This window comes from Aythya marila (assembly GCF_965140915.1).
Source record: "Aythya marila genome assembly, chromosome: 3".
Classification (NCBI taxonomy): Eukaryota; Metazoa; Chordata; class Aves; order Anseriformes; family Anatidae; genus Aythya; species Aythya marila.
This window is the reverse complement of record NC_139044.1, coordinates 7344924-7365938: the sequence shown is the minus strand read 5'-3', so window position 1 is coordinate 7365938 and position 21015 is coordinate 7344924. Positions and strand designations below refer to the sequence as shown.

General features: G+C 42.9%; 1 protein-coding gene across 7 annotated transcripts in view; it reads right to left on the bottom strand.

The window, feature by feature from the left end:
• RTN4 (reticulon 4) overlaps window positions 1-18647 on the bottom strand; it is a 48221-nt gene extending 29574 nt beyond the window's left edge. The window contains exons 1-3 of one of the 7 annotated variants that reach the window (XM_082758243.1): window positions 18588-18647; window positions 15558-15724; window positions 10-66 (exon numbers count right to left, since the gene is read on the bottom strand). In XM_082758243.1, the coding sequence (XP_082614369.1) occupies window positions 10-66; window positions 15558-15669 (169 nt within the window). In that variant the 5' untranslated portion in view covers window positions 15670-15724; window positions 18588-18647. Of the gene's footprint in view, window positions 1-9; window positions 67-7756; window positions 7793-13828; window positions 14364-15557; window positions 15725-18587 lie in introns of those variants that run through there. The other 6 variants (XM_082758251.1, XM_082758248.1, XM_082758244.1 and 3 more) reach the window with 6 other exon arrangements.
• Window positions 18648-21015: the final 2368 nt, after the last annotated feature.

Here is a 21015-nt window from a genome sequence, read left to right as displayed (position 1 = left end):
AGAACTTGCCTGCAGAGGAGTGCATCAGAGGCGCAGATGTAGCAGGAAGAGCAAAAAGGGTCTCATCTGAAAAACAAACAAATAACCTCAGCAGAAATAAAGGCTAAATAGTTTGATGGGGGAGAGGAAGGGGAAAGGGAGGGAGGAGCGAGCAAGTAGTTCCCAGTACCTAGACAGGCATGTAGCCAACACCCACACAGAACCTCCGAACTAGATACAAGCCAGGTAATTTGGGAGAGTCAATGTTCAGAGTTCTCCCTTTGCAACAGGATCTTTACTGAGGTAACTGAAGGATCTCCACCCTTCAAGCCAAGGTCCAGTTTAGGATAAGATACACACCAGCAACTATTTTTTATTTTCGTTATTCAAACTTGCATACTACCAAGCAGTTTTACTACCTCCATCATTAGAAAAATCACCTGCCATTGACACACTGTCCTTAACCTACTCCCTTTGTCAGAGGGTTTCCTAGCTCCTAATATTTGTGAGAACAGCAGGGATAACAAGACTCAACCAAAAATTCTGAAAAGTTAAAAAGAGTAAAGCTCTGAAACTCTCCAGAGAGTACTGATCTGGTAACAGTGCCTGTACTCCTAGTCACTATTTGCATTATGTTATAATGTAGACAAACTTCCAAATGAAGGCGTTCTTAAATCTTTCTTTGTCTTGAGTCAAGAAGACTATTTGTTTTTCTAAATTTGTATTAACCTTAATATTTCACTAGAGAAAGTTCCAGACCTCCAATTACAACCCGAAGAGCTAAGTAAATATAAGGAAGGGCACCGTGCTCCAAAGGTAAGATAGTCACTCATGGTCACTCTGCTTCACAAATGCATGTCAAGAAGCCAGAGGATCCCAGAGTTTCAGATTTTACACTACCTGAAATAAAGGCATAACTATATTTTACAAAGCTGCATTAAACATTTAATGAAAGCCCAGTTTAGAAGCAGCAATGTCAGTAGGAACTAAACAAACCAAAACCAGTCTTCCTCTATATTCAAGTCAGCAGCAGTATTTTTCCCAGATCTGTCATGGCCTGTTGGCATTACATCAATGTAAAAATAGTAACATTTAGGTAACTATCTTTTAATTCAAAAACTTCATACACTCTTCAGAAAGAGAGTGCTAAAGAGTATTTGCAGTTTGCACTGATTGCATTTCCAGAATTGAAAATTATTTCAAAGCATTTCAATTAGATTTTCAATTTCCAGTCTAGACAACATCAACAATCTTTAGTTTTATTTGCCTGGACAAAGATCAAGTATAAAGAAGCTGAGAACACATATCGTAATTAAAAGCAAAGCGAAATAGAATCAATTGCTTTCAAATGATGAAAGGCAAGGAATGAGAAACATGGTGAGTCCAACAGAATATAGAGAATAATCCAATGAAGACATTATGGTCATTCAGCGTTGAACCAAGACTTTCTCCAAAAGCAATGCCACTTCAAGAACCTCATGACCTGTTTGGCTTACTCAAATTATTCCCAACTGCAGTTTTCCAAAAATCAGAAGTGTTTGCACAACCTACATTTCCTGTCACAATACAACCAGTCATTTTTGTTTTGCAGAACACTTATCTTCAAGTGATGTTTAGAATTCACAAACCATGGCAAGAGTAATAAAATTGGAGCATAAGACTCAGTATTTAGAAGCTTCCTTAACTCCTGCCAGGCTAAAGAGGGCCTCTGTTCCGTCTTCTGGAAATTACGTTTTCCTATTAAGAACCACAGAGTGCAACCTCAATTCCCAATTTAAAACTTGTTAAAACAGTGCTACAGTTCAGTGGCAGCAAAAGCTTTTAAGGATCAAACCCACACCCGAGGACAGCTGACCAATCTGATACCACAGGTCACAGAACTGCACCACCCACCCACACACCGCCTGTCCTTTATTTTGGGAGATGCTCAACCCGTGGGCCTGGGCTCCCAGCCATCTCTTCAGCCAGGTGCTGACCCCCCTGCAGAGCCCGCTGCCCAGCCACGCCACCAGGCCTGGAGCGAAACACGGGGCTTCACCGAAAATACAGCCTGAGCAATCAGTCCAGAGCACTGCTCTGCTTTCCTGAAAATGATGCCAAAAGCAGGAACATCAAGTATTTTCCTTCAGTCTCTAGCGTGCCCACTGTGTCAAGGGCCACTGTTGAACTTTAGATTTGGCCTCACCCTTTGCACCAAGAAGCAGCACTCTCTTATCCCCCAGCTTTATGCCTAGAGGGACTGAGCAAGTAGCACCTCCCAGCCGTAAATACGGAGCTCTGTCCCTCTTTTTGCATGCCAGATGCTGATCCTACTGAAACATTTCATACCACTTGGTTACATGGATCAGCAGTGCCTGCATATCCCTGAGCCAAGGCCAACATTTCTTATCACCTCACCTCTTCCCTGCCCATGACACACTCCCCTTGGAGCACTGCACACACAAACACCAGGTCCAAAGCCTCAAGGGAGCTGCCACGTGCCAGCTCACCAGGAAGCTGGCAACAAGGAGCACTGCTCAGTGTGCACCTTCCCCCAAAACACACACTCATCTCCTCCAGGCCGTGCTGGAACAGCAAATCTATGTTTGCTGGAAAGGATTTACACTTGGGAGCAGAGGAGATGGGAAGGGAAGCAGGATGGACTTGAAGAGACTGTACAGCGCAGCATCAGGAGAGAGACAGGCACTGGAAGAAAAGGATCTCACCATGGGGAAACCAAGCACAAGCCAAAGAAGTGGGGATGCAGAAAATCTAGAAATAGAAGGGTGAAGAAAGAAGACAGTCTGCTGGGGTAAGGAGGTGAAGAGGAAATCTTTTTAATGCTTCACAACCCCAGCAAGAGAGGTTTCTGCTGAGGAACACTGATTTTAGCAATGTGATCCCTGATTTTGGAGTGGTGCATTGAGACAGCACAACACAGGAACTCGCAGGTTTGGCCTCCATTTACTCAACACAAACACACAATAGCCATGCAAGTCACTGAACTCCCAGCTTCTCTTAATGGAAGGATATTATGCCCACACCCATACTTTACTTTTCACACATAGCTGGAGTGTGAAAAGGGATTATATAAAAGCAGTATTTCCTAACCAGCCAAGGAGAACCACCCACTTGCCCTCCATCCACATCAGAGCAGCATTTTTCCTGCCAAAAGGAAGATAACACGAGGACCATTTCCTGCTGTTGGCCCTGTCTAACACCTCCAGGCACGTGGGGGGGAACAGAGTAGGCCCTCTACAACTCATGACTGCTGAGGGAACCACCCATTCTCTTCAAACTGTAGCTCAAATGACTGAAGGGAACGAGTTTTTTCCAGCACTGACATTTGCACTGAAGAATCTTTACCTGTGATATAAGAATTGGAGGTAGAAACCTTTCAGAAACCGGGGGTGCTTTGCCTTGGGTGCTGGAACCAGGGGCCAGTCCCACAGAAGTTCCAGCACAGCCTGTACTTTGGAACACATGGGAGCTCAGATATAACTTTATGACAGCCCATCAGCATTGGTCATGTAATACAGACCTGTGGTATCACGCGCTGAACAGCCCTTAGTGCAGATTTGCCCGGGTGTTTTTGTTCTGCTCAAATACCAGACTCGAGCTCATGCCTGAGCCGACTGAGGAATCTGAGGTGACTTTATCAGGTACTATCCAGAGCATGCTTCATTAAGAACAACATTCTTACCTAGATTTTAGTTTCACAAACCCCTAAGAAATATTTTTAAATACTGGGAGAGGGGGAACAGCCAGACAGGAACAAGACTTCAAAAGCTTTCCCATCACACCCCCCATCCTCACAGGCTAGCAGCTATGCAATAAATCAAGAGAATACAGGGTAGCTGTAAATTAAGAATGGGATTGTGCAGGTCAAACTAAAGATTAAAATATAATATTTCACTATGCACATACGTATCCAGCAAAGGAGCCGTGCAAATTTATTTATGGTCCAATTTAAGCTTCAGTGTAGCTTTTTAAAAACAACCACCCATGTATGTGAATATATCACCCTAAGAGGAGAGGAGAAAAAGAACGTTAACACATTAATGCACAAAGTGATTCACTTTGATCTTTCTTTAAATGACTCAGCAAATTTTACCTTGACTTTATACAAAATATTGCCCCCCCCCCAAAAAAAGTGCAGCTCTTCCTTTCATTAGCACGAACCCTCACACTCAAAAGCTCTGTAAAATTGTTTCAACTAAAACATAAGTTCCACTAACATAAAACTGATTTATGTTTTTAATTTATGTTTTGTTTAAAAATAAAAAAGTGAGATGGCAACTTACCAATGAAGCATCATTTAAAACTCACATTCTGATTTTGTACCAATTTCCCTGCTAACCAGGGTTGTTATAGGAAACCATTATTATCAGTTTAAACTGAAACTGGTTAATACCAAAGTTTTGGAAAAAGAGCATAGAATTAAATGAAGAGAAAGATTTCTGAGACAACAAAGAGAAAGTGAAGTTAGCTGCAAAACACTTCCAGAGAAAGAGAAAAACATTTTAAAATGAAAAAGTAGTAAACTGACAGTTCCTGTGAAAACAAATTAGCCCAAAAAATGAATTTTCTTCAAAATATATTCTTGCCACAAGAAAGCAGCAAGCAGAGGACTTAAGTCTAGTCACAGAAAAAAAAGAACTGAGAAGAACATGCTTTGTCCCCATTGCTGGATTTTTGGTAACAAATGCACCTATCCACCTGCTCTCACACACAACTTTCCAAGCATCAGGTTTATGTAAGACAGGTCTGTTGTTCTGATACACTCCTCATTTTTATGTATGAGCTCAGTATTGAAAAAAGAGACAAAAAATATTTTTTCCTTACATATATATATATTGATAGTATGCTTCATCCTGATGCACAGCTTAGCTTTATTAGGGGACTGCATCAGGGAATTTGCTGATGCTAGATGACATTTTCAGTCTTCAGAAAATAAAAAACATTTCCTGGATTAGTTTACTGGAGATTGTACGTTATTCTTGCCAACCGTTCTTTTTTTTTTTTTTTTTTTTTTTTTTTACGAATAAAGTTTTTAAGAATCCACTTCACCTCTGCATTTTTAAGAAAAATATCAAAATGCCTGCTAGCAAGACAAAGTACTAATAAGACAGACCCACCACAATGGGACACTGATTCTGAAGAGCCTCTCTTGTTAATACAAATATGTAACAATAAAAGAACAGACAAAATAAGTGGCGTCTCATGTGGCATAAAAGTTTTATCCACAGCAATTCCTGTGGGGCTGACAGGAAAAGAAACTGCCTGCTTCTTCAACACATCAAGTTGTTAATTTGCCCACAGCAAAGACTGCCCCAAGCTGCATTATTTATCTCAAATTATTTACAGAGAACATGCACATGTATTACTGCTAAAGTTTTACTCTTTATGATTCTGTGGTTCTTACTGTTTTGTGATTTATTTATTTTTACAGATTCAGGAACTACAAAAACCCCCCAGGTCTTTGCAGAGCAATGCAGTATCCTCACATTTTATAAGCACAAGGACAGAGTGCTATGCTTTCCCCTGCCATGTGCCAATATCAAATTATTACAAGTAAACTGTTACATCTTGGCATAAAGCGTCAAAGTCTGTATCTGACCATTTGAGAAAGTTAATTTAAATATATTAAAGCAGAGTCAAGTTCTCAGATGCCTAATTCCATGCTGCAGTGCACAAAAGCACACAACTTCGCAAGAACTTTGAGAAGAGCAGCTGCCTACACAGACTCCATTTAAATCACCTCCTGTTCTGATGCAGTTGTTCTAAATACAGTATTTCACCAAATACTTAAGCAATTCAAGATGAGGATTCAACAGCTAATAGCATCTTTTCGTATCATTAGATCCGGCTGCAGGGCCACAGCAAACAACTAGGTTCTCTCACTCGACACTGTTTAGTCATACATGTAGTCTATAAACAGACATTTCCAGTTTAGTAAATTAGACTGTAAACTACTTGGAAATCTTAGAGAAAAGTATTTACATACAAGCCACTACAGAAGACAGACTGCTGCAGATTCAAATGAAAACAGAAGCCCTATTTTTAACATCTTGATGTATCAGAGGTAGGATCACAAAAGGATCCAAGAATTTTATCATCAGCAAGGGCAACTGGGAGTCCTCTTGGGACTTCAGCTACTGCCAAGAGGCACCATGCATCATTTGCAGAGTAAGTTCCACTATACTGCATTGGAGACTTCTAATTTTACATTAGTTGAAACAGATCAAGAAAATGAGTTCCAAACAAACATTTTGAACGTTTGCCACTTTAGATACTCTGTTTTATGGAAAAAAGTCTCTAGCCAGAAGCAGTGTCATCTTACTGTTTAATAAATCTATAACCAGAGTGGTTTAAGAAGCTTTTTTTCCTCCTTCAGATATGGTATTTGCATGGTACAACTCACAGCACCCTTCCTTCTTTTCAAAAAGTGACATTTGAGGGGAGTTGCTCCACAATGCAAATACTGTTCAGGGTACAAGGACACGGGTAAGCTATGCCATTCCATCTTCTTTTGGTCAGCTAAAGAGTAAAAAGGGAGACTATACCAGCCCTGCAATACTCATCTACCAACCAAAGCAGGAACGGGGTACAGGGAAGATGTGTTAATGCCAGCTGTATGATGATTCCCTCCATTACAATTGCCAAACTGCCAAAATCAATGTCCATTGTAAGAGCGTTGGTATTTTGTTTGTTGTTTTTTCTTTCCTTTAAAGACCTTTAAATACTTCTGACACAGCTGTCAACCCCTCCTTGGTCTTGCATCAAACGCTGATGAATAATTCTATGGACAGGATCCAAGGGGCGTTACAGAAGACGCTTGTTTCGCCACTTCCTATCTCCAGGCTCTCACCAGTACAAGTATCCCTGTATCTCTCTGGAGCAGGGACACAATTTTATCTGGCTTTTAGGGGGAAAAAAAAAAAAAGTTCACTTAAGAATAAGCAGCACATAACAAATAACTTTCACCTAGATTAACCAAAAGTCTGTATCCTTGCCCAGCTATATCAACTGATCTAACCACAAAGTGTTTTCTTACAGAAGTAGCATCAGGTGGTGGGTAAATACCTCCTTTTATTAACATCAGGTGGCCACAATCATCAGCTTCAACTGTTCAGAGCTCACCTGTGAAGGCCTGAAAATACCCACTTCATCACAAATAAAGGCAAATATTTAATAGCAAGGCTTAGAATGAATCTAGAGAGCTCAGATATGAATGAATATTCACAGATCAGGGATTTATATTTAAGGATTTAAATTATTTTAATATACTTAATTTAAAATAAAAAGCAATCTAGCCAGCTACAAACACAAATCCAGCTCTACACCACCTTATAGATGAGAACTCACACTGGCAGTATTTGTAACCAAAAACTTACGGAATTAATCTAAAAACTAAATAAGCCTTACATAAGATCCAGATTCTTTAACCATACATTGGCATAATACACAAATTTGGGTTCTGGCAGTGCCACAAAACAGAAAAACATAATTACATCCAAACTTATTCAGAAGCAGGAGGTCTAAAGAGCCATGCAAACCCTATAATTATGCAGACATTATCCAATTTAATTTCAGAGATTATACCAATCATAAGAGTCCCCTTCACTGATTTGTACAGATGGAATTTTTCTCTGCTTGCTCCATGATTAAAGAAATTAAGAAATATTTAGATTAGCTACTTTATCATTGCAGAATACATTTATTAGCTAAATTAATCTTTCAGAAATGGAGAAGAGATGCTACCAATTTCTTCCAGCATCTATTCCCAACACATTACCTTGTGTGACAAGCCTCTGTCTTAAGAATTTGTAGTCTGCAAAATAAAAACAAATGGATGCGTAAGGTAAGTCCGTGCCACGAGACAGAAAAAACACGGATATTCTGAGGGTTCAACAAAGCCATTACCATCATGTAAGAATATCTTTTAAAGAAATGGATGAAGCGATGTGAAAACATTAAATATACTATCCCAATAATCTCCTTTTAAAGGAATATGTTCAGATATCAAGTAGGGCTATAATCCTGGGTTGCAGTAGATTTTGGTCAATACAGGTTTTAACTGCCCACTTGGGTTTTTGAATCACTTAGACCACTCACATACAAAGGAGAACTGATTTTCTTATCTAACAATGAGATCTTTTAAACAAAACTTGGGTTCAAAACACTGGAAATTCCTCCCTTTGCCCTTTGAACAGCATTTCTCAAGCTGAAGGCATGAATTCTCAAAGACTAGGCTGAAGACCAAGGAACGACCTTTCTTCTAACACTACCGCATACTTTTTTCTACTTTCTCCAGCTCTTGTTCCTTTTCCTTACGGTTCTCCAGCTCCAACCTGCTTTCTAAAGGCCTCACACATGCTCTAACCATTTTGCTCGGCATTCATTTCCTTATCACAAAGGACAGAGATGGACAGGCATTACAGGCTTTTGTCTTCTCTGAGAAGAGGAACTATAGAACAGCTCAAAAAAACTGGTCACAAAACACTAATAACTGGATAAGCAGTAGGGTTTTGACATCAGACCAACAGCATCTAATGGGCCAAGAGCATTTTTAATTGGAAACAGAAAAGTTTATATTTATCTCAGTCTGCTGTCTTATTTAAAGACTTCTCAATTAACATATTCTTCTTAGCTGATGAAGTTGATGACATGATTGCTCCACTCATTAAAAAGCTGCAAGTAAAAGTTCACAATACATTCCTAAGACAAAAAGCAAGCCTTCCAGCAAAAACAGAAGGTCAAACTGGTATTCCTAGCACTTCCACACAACACCAAAGTAATATTTTCTGTATTGAAAAAGGTATGTCCCCTTTATACATTGGAAAACACTAAATGGAGACAAAGCCATTAAAAACCATAGGGAAGAGCAGTCTTAAGAAAACCTCTACATAGAAATAGTCTTATTTTGACAGATACAGTTAACAGCAGATTATTTCCACTTGAAAGATAAAAACATTCTAATGTAATTTGATTTTCTGACTTTATGAATATTAATAAGCCAATTAATTTATTGCTACTGTCATAGCTCCAAATGTCAAACAGCTCTAAGTCCAGTGATCTCACTGCTACCTGTACTTTACTGCCCCAAAAGCTATCTTAAAAAGTAAAAAACATCATGTAGTGTCTTCAAAGTGTGATAGGAGCCATTTCTATTTCAATCCAAGGAACAAGATATAAAAAAAAATATGAAAATATTTCACTGTTCTACTTAGACTCCCAATTCACTTTATATATGTAACAGCTTCTTTTCTTTAATTTCTAATGCAGCTCAATCAACAGCTACATGATTTTCTCCTACTTTGTATATAAACATTCCTGAATATGTCAGGACAATTTATCTGTAAGCGACATGTGCTGCTTTATGTTTTCTGGACAGTAAAACACCAAGAAGTATTTCCTTGCTTATAAAGTATCTAGAACCTGAAGGACATTTTCAGACTAATTAAGCATTCCTAATTTTTGTATCAGTTTCATAGTTACCATAGTAACATGTAAGCTCAAAAAAAGCCATTTTCATTCAAAACCTTGTTTTAACAGGAAACAAAGAAAGATAATGAGCACACTCAGATATGCCTCGAGTTGTAGGTTAACAGCCCTGTAGGTTAACAGCTAGAGCAACCCAGTGAGAACAAGGAAGTCACTGATGCTGCAAAACAGATGTTGAATGACACAGACCTACTGGCCCTACTGAAACCTCGTGGCAAGCAGCAGGATCTGCACAGAATGGAAACAGTGGTTTCCAGGGCTAGGAGAACGAAGACTGCATGGCTTCTGCTAAGTAGCCAGGCTCCTGGATGGAATGCTCTGCAAGATCCACATCCTTCCCATCTGGAGGAAGAAGAGAGGAGGAAGGAACAGGGAAAGCAACCTCCTCACAGCACACCAACCAGAATTTAGGCTAGAAAAATGCATGGCAATTTACTGAAATAACACAAAATGCTTCAATGTTCCAGTAACAGTTCTACTTTAAGACTGCCTCCTTGCCATGCCAATTGTGTATTTCTCTCCCTGTGAGCTGCAAAGTTGGAATCTTTTGACCTTTATGTTCCAACTACCACTCATTCCTAACTCATCGGTAGATCACCCATTGCAAAGGGACTCGACACTTTCCTAGCAATGTTCTAGGTGTTCTCAACCAGAGCAAGGGAACACCACTGACCTGGAGGCTTGAACATTGCCCTTGCCTCTTCTTTAGAAGGACTGCCATCAGTGCTTATCCAGGAGATAACAAAGAGGTTTGGTGCTCACCAGCAGTGATGCAACAGTGTGGACACCAGTTGTCACTTTGTAGACATGCTGCAAACTCCCTTAAGTAAAGGTAAGGAGGAGGGGAATGAAGGGCAACCAACCAGCAGTTCTGTGGTTTGTAGGATTTCATCTCCAAGGGAAAGCACCCAATGCAATTCAAAGCCTCCCTGTGGGCTACCTCATTATACAGTAGGTGGAAGCTGTGCTGTTTTATCTCACAAAGCAAGTCAAAGGACACCTACGTGCTAAGCAAATACACTATCAAACCTGGCAGGGCCATCCTTGCACATACATCCGGTTAACAGGAGAAATATGGGGTTTGGGCTTCAGAATCTCTTAAAGCAGCTGGTCCCACAGCACTTGACATTGCACGTGTGCACAGCAATATGATATAGAAAGATCCTTCACTGAACGTGGAATACAAAAATGAAAATACTGGCTTGATTGTACCAGTCAAATCGCTGGTTACTCTCCCCCTCTGTACATCACTAAAACGGACACTGGTAACAGCCAGAAAAAGTCACATTCCAGCTTTGATATACACAGGTGATGACCACCTCCCTTACAGCTTTACTGACTACTTTTGGGAAGGCAGGAGGGGATACGTCTCAAAGAAATGCTGAAGATCAGCAGGAACATATTTTAATAACCAAGGGCTGCAAATGAAAGTCACCAGCAGCAGCATTCAAGGATAGCTGTATTTTTTCCAAGTCACGCTGCATTCCGTCCCCAGGCCCCACACAACTCCTCTGTGCATTCATAGCAGCGCACCGGAAAAACTCATCAATGTGGAAAAAAGCCAGAGAGTATATATGCTGCTTTAGAATTTGTGTAAAATGCAAGTCACAGGAGTTCAGGATATTTCCACTGCAGGATAAAAGGGACACTTTGTAATGAAGTGGGCAGAAGCAGGTATAGACCACTACATGTAACTGCCCTCCTATCACAGCTGGGGGCAATTTGGTGAGGATGAACTCTAACACAGAATAGTTTGTGTTGCTGGTAGCTTGAGGCTACTGATGGCATCCCTGCTGACCTCTGCTTGACGCAGTCTGGCACGCAGGCAGACTGTTTATGAAATCTCTCCTGAACACTGATGAATAAAACTAAGTCCTAAAAAAAAAATAAATGAAAAACAAAACTAATTCATCAACTGGCACATCAGAACATTTGCATATGCATCAAGTCGCAGGCTGCTTGCATGCAAGTCATCACCTTTGTTCGCTTTGGATGCTGGTCTGCCATCCCATGAGGCCAGGCTGCCTGGCTGTGCATATGGGTTTCTTGTTAAGTGTGTGGTTAAATGGCCTACCACAACCTCCCCTTCCAGCAAAGCACTGTATAGCCTGCCTTTAGCAGTATGCACGGCTAGGATCTGGGGCTTTGAAGACAGAAAGTGGTATCTTCTCATCTTAGTTTACTTGCTGATCTTACTTTAGACAGCTTGGGGAGGGAAAAAAAAAAAAAAAAAAAAAAAAAGGATTCATTTTTACCATGCATGACCACCTCAAACCTGTTTTTCTTTGTATGTAAATGTAGGTAATTGAGAAGATTTACAAAGAAAGCTCAAGAATAATAGTAAATTTTGTAACAGTGAGTAGCAAGAAAAAGAAGTGCCCAAGACAACTTAAGTTTTACTGTAGCCCTCTTGTTTTCTTCTGCAGCAAATATTTATATTAGCTCTTAAGAAGGTAGGCTGCAGACACACAGCCAGAGACTCACATTACATATAATTATGTCAGTCTCTTACAACAACACTGAATACTTATAAGTATGTAGCTGATATTAATTACAAAGATTTACTTTTTAAAGCACCTCCAGATATAAATAGTACGTTTTAATGGGCCAAGTTGTCTATACATTTTCTCTATTGTTATGCTGACAAAAAGCAGCACTAGCCCTTATTGTTGGATATAAAAAGAAAACCCTAGCATTCTTCACACACTTGCTATAGGCAATACTATTTTCTCAGAAATAAAATTTCAAAGCTATTTGTCTTAAAACATCAATAAATCAAAGCCTTAGATTTTTAGTATGAAGAGAACATCTTCTAAATTTCTAGATAGACTGCAGTTTTTCACTTATATCGTAAGCTCACAGCAGAGCTGAAAGTAAATGAAACCATAGCCCTCCAGAAGAGGGGGAGCCACCACAAACATGGGGTGATCCATCCCATAGATACCCCACCACAAGCTGCAGGCACCAATTTGATTTTGCCAATTTCACAGCAAGACTGGAAGTGAACTCACTTGAAGCAAGGTAAACATTTTGACTGAGAAACGTTAAGTATCCCTTTAAACATCAACTGTTTTTTGGTTTTACACCAGGTTGCTGTTGAAACAAAGTACTCCTGCACCTGAGAGGACCAAAGCATTCATAGCATATCTAGACAGCGCTTCTATCAAAACAGTTTGTTCTCATCTAGTAGTTTCAAGTGCTTAAAACACAACCTGTAATGTTCCAACCCATCATTAGATGAGCATTTTATCTGCCACACCTTGTTTCTGGGAGCCAGGCCTCCCAAAGATGGCCTCCTCACTTCAGAGCTCTGAATTAGTCACCACTGATAAATTCCGTCCCCTCCAGTTAGGTCTTACAAAATAACTCTGACACCACTCCTCAACTACACTACCCAGCCCTCGTAACTCAACCCAGTTGAGTTGTGCCTCCTCAGCTCCAAGAAAGAAGAAATATTTCAGGAATTACTGTGTTCCTTGCCTTATCCCTCTGGGGTTAAGGAGCAGAAAGCAAATGCAGCTCTACAGATCACACTTTTATCCCCACTTTTCAAAGCAACACCAAGATTTGGTTGATCCTATTTCTTCCATTTTGTTCTGCTTGAGCCTCCATGGCTCCACTCGAGCTGCTTGCCTAGAAAGAAAAAATGACACTCGCCCATCAGATAGGATCCCTCCAGTTAAACCTGTTCCAAGTTTTTTGTCATTATCCGTCATCCAAACGGTGGAAATAAAAATCTCCTCAGCATACTGCTACAGAGAGCTAGCGAAAGCACAAAATCAGAAGGCTTCATAAAAGACAACAGCAGAACCAGCCACAAAGTCCTGGCACACGTGCAGCTGAAACGCATTCTGAACCTATCCCCCCCAAAACGCAATTCACGTTTAACGGGGCGTTTTGTTGTTTCTCCAGCACCTTTTTTCAATTAAATCTCGAACATCACATTCGCTCCTGACGTTGTTACTGAAACAGCGCCGCGGCTGTTCCGGGGGGCTCGGCGGGGGCCCGGGGCTGGGTCTCTCCCGTGCCGAGCCGCCGCCTTTGTGCGAGGCCGGGGCCGTGCTGCCGCCCCGAGGGGCCGGGGATCCCGCGGGGGTCCCGCGGCCGCTCCCGGGCCGTTGCCATGTGCGAGGCGGCGGCCGGGCGGCGCCCCGCCCTCCCGCCCCGAGCATGAGAAAGAGGGGAGGGGAGGGGAGGGGAGGGACGCGCAGGCAGAAAGAGGGGGTTTTTGTGAAAAGAAAAAAAAAAAAAAATACAAAGAGGATAAAACACAAAGCCGGCTTCCTGCGCGGGGCGCGGCGGAGGAGCGGGGCCGCGCCCGGCAGACAAAGGCAGCGCCCCCCGCCCGCCCCGCGGCACTCACCGGCCGAGCCCGAGGCTCCTCGCTTGCGGGCCGCGGGGGGCTCCGCCGGGGGCTGCTCCCGGGCGGGGGACGGCGTGCTGGCGGCGGAGGACGAGGAGGAGGCGGCGGCCGCGGGGCTCCAGCCGGGCTGCGGCGGCTCGGGGGCGGCGGGGCGGGGCGGCTCGGCGGGGCCGCTGGGCTCCGGCTGCTGCTGCGGCGGCGGCCGCTCGGGCAGGGCTGCGGCGGGCGGCGGGGCCGGCTTCCTCTCCATCACCTCCAGCTGCTCGTCGAAGTCCTCGTCCTCCTCCTCCTCCTCCTCCTCGTCCTCCTCCTGCTCCTTCTCGTCGTCCAGCACGAACTGGTAGTTGAACTGGGGCTGCTGCGGCCGCGGGGGCCCGGAGGAGGAGGAGGAGACCAGGGGCGACTGGTCCAGCTCGTCCATGGCGCCGGGAGCGGGCGGAACAATGAGCGCGGCGCGGCTGGGGCTGGGCTGGGCTGGGCTGGGGCTGGGGCTGTGCCGCTGCCGGCTGCGGGCCCGGCCTCCCCGCCCTGGTGACTCACCGCTGGGGGGGCGGCGGGGCGCGGCCGCCCGCCCCCCCGCCCCGCCCGGCGGCTGAGCGACGTAGGCGGGAGCCAGTGGGAAGCGGCGGGGGCGCGGCTCGGCCAATGGGGCGCGGCCGCCTCATGCATATGCATGAAGGGGCGGGACCGGGACCAGCCCCAGCCCCGCGCTGCCGCCGAGTATGCGGCGGGGCCGGGGCCGGCCCGGAGCGAGCTACCCCCGGGCTCCGCAGTGCGGGGGAGCCGCTGGCTGGGCCGGAGCAGCCCGGGGCCGGGCGGGCTGCTGGGGGACTGCTGGGGGACTGCTGGGGGACGCGGCCTCAGCGCAGCGCTCGGTGCGGCCGGGAGGATGTGGGGCGGTGCTGGCGCCGCGCCGGCTGGGCGCAGCGCGGACATCTTGAGGCGAGGCGGCCCCGGGGGCGCCGGGCGCGGAGCCGCGCGTGGGGGCCCCGTGTGGGGGCCCCGAGGCAGCGCGGGGCTGGCGGCAGCCTCCCGGGGGTGCCTCGTTTCCAGTCGTAATTTGTTCGAGGCACGTCATTTTCCCGTTATTCCCTTCACTTTAAGCTGTTCTTTTCTCTGAATGTTCATTCCTGAGCTGTCTGAAGGGATGCACCTTGTCCATCCCTTGCCTCCCTCAGCCCCGCTGGAGCAGCTCTGCTGTCACCTTTCCCTTGCTCCCCCCAGCAGCCGGTGCCTGCGCCTGTTCCAGGCTCAGTTTGGGCCAGGTGGGTTTTTTAGAAGGATGTACAAAGACATGGATGTTCCCTACCTCTACCAGGCACATCTAGAAGGAAAATGGAAATAATTTTTATAGCAGCAGCAAAGGCAACACCATGGGGATACAAAATTTCACAGCTGGTGAATAAGCACTTAACTAAAGACCTGTAAGGTCTTCAGACTTCATTCTTCCTTTCTTCCCCCTAAGATTTTGTATCTTCTATCGACAAATTGTCCGTGTACATTTTCAAACCAGACCTTTTTACAGTGCTGTAAGGGATGCTGCAGTGGCAGCAGGATGGATGGATGCAATTAAAATAAATGTGTTGTGAAACGTAAAACTTGGAAGTTTCAGTAGTGGCTAAATGCTATTCCTAGTTGTATTGTTACAGCCAGTGGACTTCATCAACAGAACTAAAGCCAGAAAGGGCCCAGGAAAATGAAGACATAAACTTTTCTTCTTTTTACTTACCTATTGCTATATCTACCCTGTGTCCTACAGCAGCTGCCATGGTGCTGGTGCAAGCAAAGAAGATGTCAGCAATAGTGTGCTCCTCCTCCCAACTGGCCAATGCAGAGCACATGCGCAGGGGAAAGCGCTTGCTTCAGGGCAGCGTCGAGTCTCAGAACATTTTAACACTTTGAAAAAGATTAAACTGCATTAAGAAATTAGTAACAATCTGGTGATGATTTTTATCTATGAAAATACCAGGCCGGATTTAATGACTTTCCAGATGAATGTAAGTCTGTGATCTTCAGTGGCATTTTACCCCATTCACTGGTAGATGACTGAGCCTGAAATATTTCATAAAAGGAAATTTCAGCTTTTCTGCGTACTCATTTATTACATAATATGAAAGTATACTTTTTTTAAAAAAATTGTAAATCTGCACTTTTTGTATAGCAAATAAAAATTTGATTGAGTAAGCTCTTTACAATTTCACCAGAAAATCTCATTTTCACATCTCTTAGTTAAACAAGAAAATGGAAATTTTAACATTCCATTAAAATATACTTTTAGGCAACAAAGTACTTTTAATACTTCATAAAATTCTGAATGCAGACACAGTGCTGAAAGTAATTTTAACATATCTAGCCACAGTGATTTTTGGTCTTCTACAAGTAGGAAAAATCTATATATAATTCAGTTGATTTTATCAGAATGCTTGAAAGCAAATCCATCATCAGTTAAAGAGAAATGAAAGGGATTTTTATTTAGGGAAAGGAAGTGACTAAAGGTCTTGGAGGGAAACAGGAAGGGAGTTCCAGATTGCTTAGGCAAGTCAAATTAACAAGTGAGAGGGAAACACAGCTCTCCAGTACTGAACATACACCGCAAAATACCCTCTTAGCTCTCAGAAAAAATATTTTACTATTCTTACATGAAGATTGTCAGCAAGTAGGAGTACTTTGCAGATATTGAGCAAGCTAATTTACAGATTTTCATGAGATGTTTTCACATAGCAAACTTAGGAAGAAAACCATTCAGTTTGGTGTGTTTCTGAATGTCCACACAAGAGCTGACAATGGCCATGGACTAGCTGTATTTTCATCTGTCCACCATGACCTTCTACCTGACCTTACACAGAAGCAATATGGTATCACAGTATATCATCGACTAGGTGCATAATGGTGAGGGGACAAACGCCGTGTTATGCTGCGTCACAGCGGGTTCCAGCAGGAAAAACGTTTAGTCTCAAGTAGCAATTTAAAAACCTGGAGTTAACATTACAGCGACAGCTGGATTTCTGTCCCTCATTTTAAGCTCAAAATATGATCCCCTAGGTTTCAGACATCATCTCTTTATCTCTGGAAGGATAAAAAGTGACAATGCCTTTGCTTACAGATTATGCCTGTGCTGCCATGCCTTGGGCATCAAGCATGTTTACCTAGCACTTGTGTCTTGGTTTGAATGCCCCCTGTACTTCTTTTCAAGATCAGTAGTGGGATATTTTACAAAATCACTGCTTAGTTTACTAATACAAATGCAGCATACTAAGAGAAAAAAGTGTTAAAACAACAGCACAGAATGGATTGCCAGCTCCTGATGGTAACAGGCAGGTTCACTCTACCAAAATTTTCTCTCCTGCCTTTCAGCCTGGTCCTTTGCAATAATTAATATTTTCTTGACAGTCACTTTTTAAACCTTTTATGTTCTTTTGTGTTCCAGGCACTTCCTATTCTGTGCTTGTAACTTTACTGTGAGCTGACTTAAGTTGAGCCAATTTTTCTGCTTTTTCCCCTCCAATATCATCTTGAAAAATCAAAGCAGCCCATTTCTACAGGAAGGGTCCATATAGCCCCATCCATATACAGTATTCTGATTTAGATCTGTCACAAAACATGCTTTAAAACTTCCTTCAGCCTGCCAGCTAGCGGGGTGCTGCATCACTCCATCTGCATAGATGAGAGTGGTTTGAGGTCAGCTCCAAATTATGTCAGCTGGCACAAGTGCAAACTTACCATCAGCTGTAGCTTTAAATTCCTGCATCCAGGTAATTTCTGCCAAGGCCACAACTTGGTTTATTTAAGGTTCCATTCAAAGGAACCAGCTGATGTACAACATTAAAAATGACACTGCAACAGAGGACAAGAATCTAATTGCTCAACCATTAAACTATACCAGCATATGAAGCATACCAATGATAATACACAATGCTCTCCAGCAAACAAGGCTATGACCTAAAGTATTCACCTCATTAAAACTGCACAGAAATTCAACTTAAATTGGATTTTGGTCTCACTACTCTTTCCCTTGCAAACAAACCATTATGCCTAAAATACCAATTTTATGCTTTACTGATGTTGTGGGACCCTAAGCAGTGATGTCCTTCCACACCCAAATAAGACACTGTTTACACTGAGGAAAGGTGCGACTTCTGTGCAAAACCATTCCAAACACTAGCACTTCCATGTTCCTGGATAACCTTTTGTCTAAGTACTGACCCCAGCTAAGGCTATTTCACTTGCATGACTAACAAGTTCTCAACAAGCAGATAGTGGGGATTTAAAGTAAGTATTTTCCTTAAAGTCCTCTCCTCTCTGCCCAGTCTGGGAGGTGGGGGTTGGACGCTCAAGGGAATACGCTGCTTTGAATCAGAAAAGTCCTTAAGTAAAAACAATGATTACATTCTTACATCTCATTATTACAGCAATGCGATATATTAGTAAGAAAGTTAATTAAATAAATGTATCCATTCACACTTAATAATAGTGTATTAGAGAAATAAAACCATGGAAGTGTGGCAGAATGACGTGCATTGAACAATTTTTAATAACACTATCAAAATTCACCAGGTCACTGTAGAAAATTTAAGCATACAAGAATGTGAAGTCCTCTGAGACTGTCTGTGAACATTCATAAAATTCTCTAAGGAATCAGAATGAATAGTGCAAATTTTTCAAATTATCCAGAATATAGATAATTCCCCAGTTTAGTTCCAATATTGCTACTATTCAGTCCCTCAAACCTCTAAGAAATAAAATTAAATTATTCACTTACCAGTTTGGCCACAATCATTCAGACTCCCAAGGAACATAAGAACGACAAGCTTCACTGGACCTAGACACAAAAAATCCATTCACTATTTGTAACTCTTGCAAGCAGATCAAGGTAGTATAATAATTACTTTTTATAATGCAAGATATCCATTTATTATGATATCTGTATCATAATGCATGATATATATTTAAGCATAAATGCTTAAAATCACTATCAAGTTTAGGTCTCAGCACCCCTCACTAAATCTGTACCCATGCACATGTCTACACTCAAACATTACAGCCTTGATTCTTAGCCTTTTTTTAGAGCTTTATTATGTCTCTGTTTTATGCAAACATCCCACATACTGTAATTAATGTCTTGAACCAGCAGTGTTTCTTCCCTGTGTGCTTGGGGATTCAATGGAGGAAAGAGCCCACTGATACCTAGTACCTTTCAGGTCCTTTGGATGGACATATTTGTGATGTCCAGTTCCCAGGGAGTGAGGAAGCGAGGATGTACTCATCACCACACACATTAGAACACAGAAAGAACAGTTTTACAAGCTACAGCTGTAGTTTTAGAGCAGGAACAGAATTTGGATGGCGTGTTGCAGACTCAGAGTATCTAACATGCTCAACCACTGATTTCTGAACTTGGAGTGTACAAGTGACTGAGCTGAATTAGCTGAACAAACTAATTGAGGAAAATGTGTTCCCTGCATCTTCAGGGGAAGACACAGGTGGCAGGGGCTGACCTGGCAGCCCTACCATTCTGATTCCAGATGCTGAGATTGTGATTCTGCTAGCTCAGTGACTTGAATTTACAATTCCAACAGCAAGCATGAACTATCTGAAAATATAGCGATTTAATCACACTGTTTTAATAGCTTCAAACAAAAATAATAAAAAAAAATATTGGGAATTCATAAAAGCTATAGGAGTTTGGATTTATTTTTTTAAAGGGAAAGCATGTATACTTTAAGTTAGAAATCAATTTTTTTGCTCTTTTTAAGCCTTAATATTTACCTGCTTAGGAAAGAAACAGTCTGGTAACCAACACTCAGGTTATTCCTTTGGCTGCCAAATATGCCCAGGGAGTATAGAGACTGAGAGCAGCAACATTGTCACCATTACTGTAGACAGAACCGATGGCACTGCTACTGGAACTATAAACCTTAAGAAGATGGGGAAAATTTGCTTTGGAAACAACAGTACTGATTTTAAATGCCTCACATTTGAAAGGAATCAGCACGGCATCTTCTAGCACTTTGCTCAGTGCTTAATAGCTTATGCCTCATAACTGCTTTTATCAAACCATAGCAGCTGGAGTCTTCACTCAGGTCACAGTGGTGTATGAGGGTTCCAGTGCATTTTTGACTTCCAAGGACAGATGGTATAGTACCTTTGGAAGCCAACTCCAAGACTGTGACTGCTGCATCTTTTCTTATGAGCGTTTAGGGAGCTCTTCCTTTTATCTGGGTCAGACAAAGATAGGATGGCTAAAAAAAATTTAAACATGACTACCCTGCTTTCTGAGTACCACACCGAGCCGATCAAACACGGAAGCCCTTTATCTCCCTCACCTTTTCCCACATAAAACAAAAAGCCCACCACCACCACCACCTCGAGCTTTTGAACACTTTGGACATGAAACTGTTGGAAAGTGTCCAGAGGAGGGCTACGAAGATGGTGAAAGGCCTGGAGGGGAAGACGTACGAGGAACGGCTGAGGTCACTGGGCCTGTTCAGCCTGGAGAAGAGGAGGCTGAGGGGAGACCTCATCACAGTCTACAACTTCCTCGTAAGGGGGTGTCGAGAGGCAGGAGACCTTTTCTCCATTAACACTAGTGACAGGACCCGCGGGAACGGGGTTAAGCTGAGGCAGGGGAAATTTAGGCTGGACGTCAGGAGGGGGTTCTTCACAGAGAGGGTGGTTGCACACTGGAACAGGCTCCCCAGTGAAGTGGTCACTGCACCGAGCCTGTCTGAATTTAAGAAGAGATTGGACTGTGAACTTAGGCACATGGTCTGAACTTTTGGGTAGACCTGTGCGGTGTCAAGAGTTGGACTTGATGATCCTTAAGGGTCCCTTCCAACTCAGGATATTCTATGATTCTATGATTCTATGATTTCGCTTAACTATGGCAGTGGTAGAAAATTCAAGACTATTAAATTCCTGACAGCTTTGCAAAAATCAGCAGCATACAAAGAGGTGACAAGCTCTCCTGTGGAGAGTGAGCTGGGGAGAACTCAGCTGTTGCCCATTGTGTTTGGCAGCCACCAGCCAGTATGCAGTTTTTATAAGCATGTCTGTCTTTCACCCAGATGGCAAAACCAGAAAGGAGGATAAGAGACGTGTAGAACAACTGAACATATTCCAGTATACACTGTAAGACCTGAAGCTATGGGAAACCTGATTTTCCTAGTTTTACTGGTTTTAGAACTGGT